The sequence below is a fragment of the Haliotis asinina genome, chromosome 1, assembly GCF_037392515.1.
Source record: "Haliotis asinina isolate JCU_RB_2024 chromosome 1, JCU_Hal_asi_v2, whole genome shotgun sequence".
Classification (NCBI taxonomy): domain Eukaryota; kingdom Metazoa; phylum Mollusca; class Gastropoda; order Lepetellida; family Haliotidae; genus Haliotis; species Haliotis asinina.
The window spans coordinates 13967810-13977019 of record NC_090280.1 but is presented as its reverse complement, the minus strand read 5'-3'; the positions used below and the strand labels follow the sequence as shown (position 1 = coordinate 13977019).

At 42.2% G+C, this 9210-nt stretch overlaps 1 protein-coding gene across 1 annotated transcript; it reads right to left on the bottom strand.

Moving 5' to 3' along the window:
* On the bottom strand, positions 1–8602 carry LOC137294979 (uncharacterized). The gene is made up of 7 exons (XM_067826253.1): positions 8539–8602; positions 4039–4329; positions 3235–3552; positions 2174–2515; positions 1483–1788; positions 783–1052; positions 1–287 (listed from the first exon to the last, which is right to left on the bottom strand). The coding sequence occupies exons 1-7, from the start codon at positions 8600–8602 to the stop codon at positions 1–3; spliced, it is 1878 nt and encodes a 625-aa protein (XP_067682354.1).
* Between the last annotated feature and the right edge of the window lie 608 nt (positions 8603–9210).

Here is a 9210-nt window from a genome sequence, read left to right as displayed (position 1 = left end):
CTAACCCAACACGGTGACTTGAATCGTCTCGCTCCAGTCAGAGAGTGAGATTTGCTGTTCAGTCCGACACGAATATCCACCCTGGTCCTCCTTCCTGACATCTGTAATGGTAAGAGAATCATTCCTCGTCTGATACCGTTGGCCGCTCTCTATCTGGATGTTGTCCCTTGTCCACCTGTAGGTCACTTGTGTAGTCCGTGACAGGTTTCGGACAGGTGACGAACATGTCAAGGTCACAGTCTGACCTGGCGTGGCTTGAACAGGGGCGAGGACATAAGGAGCAGGCTCTGCTGTAATCATGACGAATAATTTCAAAGTATTTCAATAACAATACACATGTATGATGTGTATATGTCTGGATTAGTGATATTTATGTACATCACAGCAAGAATGTGTATTCGCGTCTGTTGTAACAACCTATTGACCAAGGCCTGTAAATGAAACACAAAGAAGTCCCATTTTAGAAAGATTTCACTCAAGTGTGCAGAGATACAGAATCTCTAAACATCTGCAAATATCACACACACACACACACACACACGCACACACACACACACACACACACACACATCTGTAATGTAGAGAAGCGGTTATGGTAAGAAGACACCGTGTCTGAATGCAATGCAAATGATTAATGATAATTTTTCATATAAGAGATATATTATTCAAAGTAACGTTCATCGACAATTAGCTCAGTGGTACAATAAACTCCTTATTATGAAACACTATCAACATTGTTCAAACGAAACTCATAAATTATGTGTCCAGGTGACTATTCTAACCTTTGCCTTCAAGAGTGAAGCTATCACTCCATACAGAGGTCAAACTTCCCTCCTTGGACTGACATGAATATTTGCCTCCGTAATATGTGTTGTAAGGGAGAAAGAGATGCGGTCCATCCATCCAATATCCTCCCCCAAGTTGCAGCTGGTGACGATTGCTCCTCCAGATGTAAGACAATGGTTGGCGATATTCCTTCGGCAGACTCTTTGCTGTTGAGGAGCAAGTGAATGTCATATTCCCTTGCACAACGGTTGGTTTGCTTGGACGTTCTGTGAGCAATGTAGAAATAGAGATGGCTTGTTTACTTAATGGTCACAGCGACACACAGGGGTATTACGGGTGTATGCCGAAAGTTTGTAAACATTAAGTCAACTGACATCAGAAGCACCTATCTATCAATTTGAGTTACGACAAAATGAATGAACCAAGTTTCTGTTTTCAGACTGACTATCCGTTCTAACCCCTGTGTTTGAGGGGAAATAGGAATAAGACTGCGGCTGGCGCTAACTGCACTAAACACATAACGCAACGCATATGTGTGTACATCCTGAACGAGTGCGAACTGTAATCTTTTCGTATTAGCTCACTACTTACTACATTGCTTTTCAGACATAAATATGGTTGCTAAGTGCTGACGGTTCAAATCAGTCATTTAAAAGTCTTATAATACTGAGTACTGGAATTATACAGTTAACTTACTTTGTACAACAAGAACGTTGTCACACCTGGCTGGGATACAACGGTAGTGTCCGGCATCCCTTAACATCACATTGTACATGGTCAGCAGCAAAGCGCGGGAATCAGGGAATACAATGATTCCAGTTATCCTTATCTTTGACCAAGCACTCTGCCAGACGTGTGTAGTGTTGTGTAACGTTGACATCACTGTGGAGGATCTCGGGTTCTTTATCCGGTACCATAGTCCGTCCAGGGGTAGCTTCCATACCATGGTGGCGTTCTCTCTATCGCGTGCAAGTGTACGATTTTTGTACAGATCTGTTGACACTGGAAAAGAATTGATGTGGTCAGTGTTTGAGTTTCAGGTGTAGTGACTAAGATTATACTCTTGGTCATGTGATTCAGTCAATTGCATCTCAGGAAAAATACATGTGTGATAATTTGGACCTCGTGAATTAATTCTGAAAAGTCGGTGTAGTTCAGAACGTATTTCAATCGGGATTCACAATGCTGATATTATTGGATCGTGGATTGTATGTAGACTAGTTGTAACATTTAAGGTGCATTATTCACGTGGGAAAAAGGCGTGCAGTGTGCAGCATGGTCAAATACCATATTGTTTTAGGAAGTGGCATTTATATTATGCTGTCTCAACAACGGCATGATTGTAGAAATAACTTTTGTAGAAAGTAGATAACAAACATCAGCTCACGTGTCTTCCCGATGGTGACCGCATCGCTCTGCTCTGTGCTGAGGCTGTGATCCAGCACTGCTTCACATGTGTAACTGTCTGTGCCAGCCTCCGCCCCGACATCGCGGATTGTCAGATAGCCAATGTAAAATCGAACTCTTGGGTCCCACTGACTGTTCTGTGATGTCAACTTATATCTATACCCCGTTACCAGGACAACGCCGTTTCTTCTCCATGTGAAGGAAGCGATGATATGATGGTATCTGCTCCGTTTAACAGCAGTATTAAAGTGGCAGGTAAGTGTTAAAGGTTCTCCAGGGGGTATGGTGTCGGGGCGGACGATGTATGGATGCTGTAGGTCATCTGAGGAACATAACACAAGGGTTAGTTCGCAGTGACATATTATGCTAATTCTAGTGAATAAGTTTGGTATTCAAACTGCTTAGAATATTGCTGAGTCAGTGTTAGATATTTTCAATGTACTTTTCAGACTATGTTGACTACCGATGAATCGTAGAATATTCCAGATGTGTTACTATGGTTACTCATGATCTGTCTTTATCATTTTAACGTTAACATTGTTCTCAAAGGCCTTCATTAGTAAACAATAACGCTGAAAGTAGGTGAATTAGAAATAGGCTATCAAACTGTGCTCGGCTTGGTTGTCTCGATCCGCCCTTAAGAATGAGCCCCTGAGCGCTGTCAATATAACATAAACTCTCACTGTGTTGTAGTACCGTGATGTGTATGCTGAATGACCTCATTCTGGTCTGATAGTTTTGTGGTTGTTGATGTAACTGTTGCTCTTTGGATTGGTGTTTAGTTGTCGCAAGATACAGTAACTCGTGAAGATCCTAAGGTTTAAACCGCATAGCTTGTGTGACATGAAACACATCACAGTTAAGACTTTACTATATAACGCTCTGCGCCTAGGTATGCTCCCAGGAACGCTCACTACAACCCCCCCCCCCCCACCACCACCACCACCACCCCCGGTAATAGGGGTATATATCATATGTTCAATAGCACGAACGTACATCCTGTCACTATATACAACAGCCATGATCAGAAGCGGTACTTACAAATTACGGACACCTCTTGTCCGCACGCAGGTATTCTTGACCCACTTGAATTTGGTGGTCCAACATAGCATCTAAAGTACCCGTCATAAGAGGATTCCAGAGAGGGCAGATCAAAGCTGAATACGCCATTTCCGGACCGTGTGATATTACCGGTGAAATGTCCATTTAAGTTGCCGCACTTTGTGACTTGATTATAGTTGACAATGTGGAAGAAGCATTCACCTGACATCATCACCGTGAACTCCTTGACACCAGGTTTTGGCAGATTCCACGAAACAGACAGAGGTTCTCCACTGAGACCACATGTGGCAGGGACATCTACAAATAACGAAGGGGTATTGGTGGTCATTGGCTCTTAATTATGCCCAAACTATTAAATACAGTGAGGGATAAAATGTATAGCAATGTATGTACAAACACAGAGGGTCGATTCGGTGGTGTATAAGATAAATGGTCTGGCCAGCATGTGTAAGTGTTTTAATCCTGACCTAACGTGTAATATCACATCTGGAAATTAACTATTGACACATTTACATCACCAGTAGCCAATAACATATTTGATCGTTCGTACACTTACTCATGGGTTTCATACCCATATTAACTCTTTTTCGGAGACATTTCAATTTAGGGCAGGTCTATTTCATAACTGAAAACAAAACATTAGCTATGAACTGGTTAGTTACAACCGGGCTAAATAGTGTATTTAATGATGGACAAACTTACAGTGGAGCCCTTGACATCTTTAGACATATTCCTGCCCGGAAACTACAAGTACCATGACATTGCAATGCATGCAAGACGTACCCAGCACGTGCAGTTCTTTTCCACAGTGAGCTATTGTTGATACCCCGTGGTTACATGTATAGCTGCCGCCATCATCCAGGGTGACATTCACCAATACAAAACTGAATACGCCATGCCCCTCTGAGGTCACGTTTCCGGTAAACAGCACCCGCGACGTGCAGGGTGTGATGTTGTCATAGTTACTAACGTCGAAGATGCAGGTGTCTGATTTTAGAATCGAAAATGCCCTGACCGGTGGATCCGGCTGGTTCCATGACAAAGACGCATTTTCCCCTTCGCGAATCACGAGCCCTAGAAACAGATACACACACAGAGCTATTTATTGGTTTGTTGTTTAACGTTTCTCTCAGCAATATTCCAGCTATATGGCTGCAGTATTTAAATAATAGTCTGGACCAGACAATCCCCCCGTGATCAACATCATGAGCATGAGTATCGATGTATAAAACTGGCATGCAACAAGTATGGGTTTACACCGGACCAATTCTAACCTGTATCTGCACGCAGTGTATGTTTAGGGGACCAGATTTAGTGAAAATTATATCCTAATAGGCTATGGTATTCGTAAATAAACAAGAGGTTGTTTCATAAGGTTACCATGAGATATAATAGGCCTACATTCTCAGTGAGACAATGACGATACAAACATAAGTTTGTGAAACGCATTTCAGTGAAAACTAAACATAACAAACGGACTGAGTAGCATGGCGTCAACGGATTTCCGAGCTGAGTGTATGAACTACTAAAAGCTCATCTAGGAAATGTGCTGCCCGGGCTCTTGTCCTCGATTCCTCGAGATAAAGTAAGATTTTACTTAACATTCAAACTTATTTTGACAATTTGCAACAGTTGCATCTTTAACTAATCTGCATTTTTAAAATAATAAAGACCAAACAAATTCAGACTTTACTTTATTTTGAGAAATCATGGCCTGATGTCATCCTCTCGCCCCGATTTCTCGAAACAAACTTAAGTCTGAGTTTTGAAAAGTTGCAGCTTTTGCTCACATTTCAGTAAACCCAAGTAAATGCATTCCCAGAATGAGCTGAAATCAGTATTAAACTCAAACATAGTCGAAGAGTTTACTTTGATGGATGGATTACTGAAGATCTTTGGGATTTTCTTTTCTTTTGAAAAACAAAACAGTCGAGTTGAAAAATCTTTGATTTCAAATTGTTAACCTCAGCTAGAAATTCGAGTAAAAACCTAAGTTTAATTCGAGAAATCGGAGTCTGCGTGATCTGTGAAATCCCCACTGTGAGCCATATCCTGTCATTCCTTGTCTCATCCCCTGCTCCTTCTCCTTTGCTATCCTCTTTGTCATCGCCTGTCACTTACCTACTCCATCCCCCTGTGTCATTCCCCCGTTTCCCCGTTCCCCCGTTCCATTCCCCTATCGTCCCTTGTGCCATCTGCTGTATCATCTCCTGTGTCACTCTCCTGCTGTACACTTGTCGTCCCTTGTGTCATCTCCTGTGCCATCCCCCTGTCGTCCCCCTGTCGTACTTTGTGCCATCTTCTGTCGTCCCCTCGTCGTCCCTTGTGTCATCTTCTGTGCCATCCCCCTGTCGTACACCTGTCGTCCCCCTGCCGTCCCTTGTACCATCTTCTGTCGTCCCCTCGTCGTCCCTTGTGTCATCTCCTGTGCCATCCCCCTGTCGTACACCTGTCGTCCCTTGTGCCATCTCCTGTCCCATCCCCCCATCGTCCCCCTATCGTCCCTTGTGCCATCTCCGGTGTCATCTCTTGTGTCATCTCCTGACGTCCCCTGTTCCATTTCACCATGTCATCTCCTGTTTCATCCCCTTTGTGCACCGGTTTGTCAGTCTTTTTTGTCTCGCCGTGGTAACCGGAAGTAACATACACTCTGCAACGCTTCCTACTTGTCGGTGACTTCTGACAAGACCGTCTATGGTTGATAGGTTGACACTGAAACGGATGTCCCTGCTTCGAGCACGTTCCCGTTCCTGAAAACTCACTTGTGTCATTGTTTCATATCGCTTCTATCCCGCTGATGCACTTTGCCTTAGAGGCGGTGGGGTAGCCTAGTGGTTAAAGCGTTCACTTGTCACGCCAAAGACCCAGGTTCGATTCCCCACATGGGTACAATGTGTGAAGCCCATTTCCTGGTGTCCCCAGCCGTGATATTGCTGGAATATTTCTAAAAGCGGCGTAAAACTGAACTCACTCACTCACTCACTCACTTTGCCTTAATTGCGTGATACATCTGGCAATGCACGTGCATTTTCCATTTCACGATCAGAGGTAACGGGTAACGGGTAACGGGTAACGGGGAAGGTGTATTTTAGCGAGTGTGTGCTTTAAAAAAACACAGTCGATCTGAACTCGGACGCTAGGTCTAAAACACATGTTCAATAGGCATTTCAAACGTTAGATACTTTTGTTATTGTTATTTTGCAATTGTTATTGTTTTGTTAAAAAACTATGCTAGGAATCTCTTTGCAATGTAAAAATGCTACAGTACTGAAGATGACAAAAGTACTAGAATCAGAAGGGACTGTTAATAAGATGACTTTTGCTGTCCGTCTACCTCCTCCCACCCCCTATCACCTCCCTCCACAGTCAGACAGACAGATACACTCGCACGCACGCTCACACACGTGGTCTACTCTACCAGATGTCCGACTTCCAACATTTGTGGAAGCTAGGGTGGCTGAGTGGGTTAAATCGCTGACTTTGTGTGCAGGTGATTAGGTGCCTGACTCTGAGATCTAGCAGTATCTCAGTACGTTTATGTAAGCACATTAAACTGAATGTATGACGTCACATATGTTTACAGGTTACTTATCATTGTTCAAGGTCTATGTTTGAAGTATTTTAGATCTGATGAACACGAGCAGTTTTCTGACCAGAACATCCGGGTTAGCATTAATCTTCTCAAGACAATAATGATAGGTATATAGGCATATCTTTAACGAGTGTTATTGGGAAAATATATACAACTGCTTTTAAATAAGAGAATCTCAAACTGGTCAAATCTAATTCTTCAAAGGCATTTAGAAGTTGGTGAGGTAATACAAGACACTATTATGGATGACAACTTCTTTAATTCTTTTAACACGACGTTTCAAGGCTAATTCTTGACATCCACCTGACGAAGGGGCAAGTTGGTGAGGTAATACAAAACACTATTATGGATGACAACTTCTTTAATTCTTTTAACACGACGTTTCAAGGCTAATTCTTGACATCCACCTGACGAAGGGGCAAGAATTAGCCTTGAAACGTCGTGTTGTATTGGTCAAATCTAATAAACTTAATTCCTGGATGTCAGGAGTCTTTTACAGAAATGATTATTCAGCTACTGACCATATCTTTACACTATATGCGACAATACAAAAGTGCCTGTCGCGTAATAAACACAAGCTTTATGTAACATTTGTTGACTTTAAGAAAGCTTTTGACTCTGTGGATCGTTGTAAATTATGTCACTGCTTACGAATATATGGTTTACACGGGAAAATGTATTCTATTTTGAAATCTATATATTTGAATCATTATTAAATCATGTGTTCGTTGTGGCGGTGATGTCACCGATTGTTTCGGTCCCATGGGAATTCGGCAATGGTGTATTTAACCCCTATATTGTTTTCCTTCTTCATAAGCGAACTGTATTATGATACTTATAATTCAGGTAAAATGGGGTACAAATGTTTCGAGATATGATTGAAATAAGTAATCCTCCTTTTTGCCGTGTCAGATGCCATTGCTGGTCTACAAAACCAACTGAATATCTTGGAATGCTATACAAATGAATGAGAATTGTTTGTTAATCTTGAAAAACAAAGATAGTTATCTTTGGAAGAGGTGGGCCTGTCGCCTGTGAAGAAATATGTTTTTTGATATGGCAAAAAAAGATCGGTTGTTAATCAACATACGTATCTTTACGGAAGATGTTTTTTTGGTGTCACTATCTCCTACGTAGGACTTAGTATCACCTACGTAGGACTTACTATCACCTACGTAGGAGTTAGGAATACTATCTTTTACGTAGGACTTAGTATCTTCTACGTAGGACTTAGTATCTCCTACGTAGGTGTTAATATCTCCTACGTAGGACTTACTATCTCCCACGTAGGAGTTAGGAATACTATCTTCTTCGTAGGACTTACTATCTCCTACGTAGGAGATACTAAGTTTTGCGCAGTTTTAACATGCTGTTATCCTTAGAAGCAATATCTTATCTGAACTGTAATTTCTTTCGTGAAATGTCTGTAACACAAACGACTGACGGGATCGGGTGATCCGGCTCGCTGGCATGTTGACAGATGTCATAGAGTCCCAACTGCTTGGATCTATGCTCATGCTGCTCATCACTGGATTGTGTGGTCCGAAGGCAATTATTTGCAGGCCGCCGCCATATAGCTGGAATATTGTTGGTGTGACGAAAGATTAAACCCACTCACTCACTTAACTCAACAATATGTTTTGACATAATGATTTAAGAAGCAAACAACACGACTACTAAAGTTGTCCTACCTTCAACAGTAGGACACAGTACAACCGACGTTATGGCCAGGAAGAGCAAGCCGTGTGTCTTCATTGTAGCACATACCACCATACTGCGAGGCTAGCTGTCACTGACGACTAACATCGTTATGTCCTGTTTATTACCACATGTTTCAGAGTCGGTCACTAATTGTTCTTTGTATTAAGCATCCTTGTTGGAATTCCGGGTTAGAATGAGAACAAGGGCTGGTAGACTACACACCAGGATATGATGAATAGAGTGGACAAACTCGTGCTTGCTGCGTGTCGTGGTACCAATGTTCACAGCGCATATTAGCTACTCAGTGATGTAACAAAATTGTTGTGAAGACAACAAACAACAGACACACGCATGACGTGCATGACAGATAAGCTTCAGGCATTTATTGCATTAAATATATCGTGTGAAATTAACAAGGGAATTCTCCTCCAGTATACACCCATCCTCTCCTTGGAATTTTCCCTCAGCGTCCTTTTGGATGGTGCTATATGAGACTGCGACGTCTGTCTTTACCTATAGTTAAAAACGTTATACTGGACATCATTTAGAGACAGTCGAGCTATACTGGTATAAAGCGTGTTATTGAATACATGTGAATGTGTGCGAGCGGGTGCGTGTGTAAGTGTGAGTGTGTAGGTGCGTGTGTAAGTGAGTTGCAATAT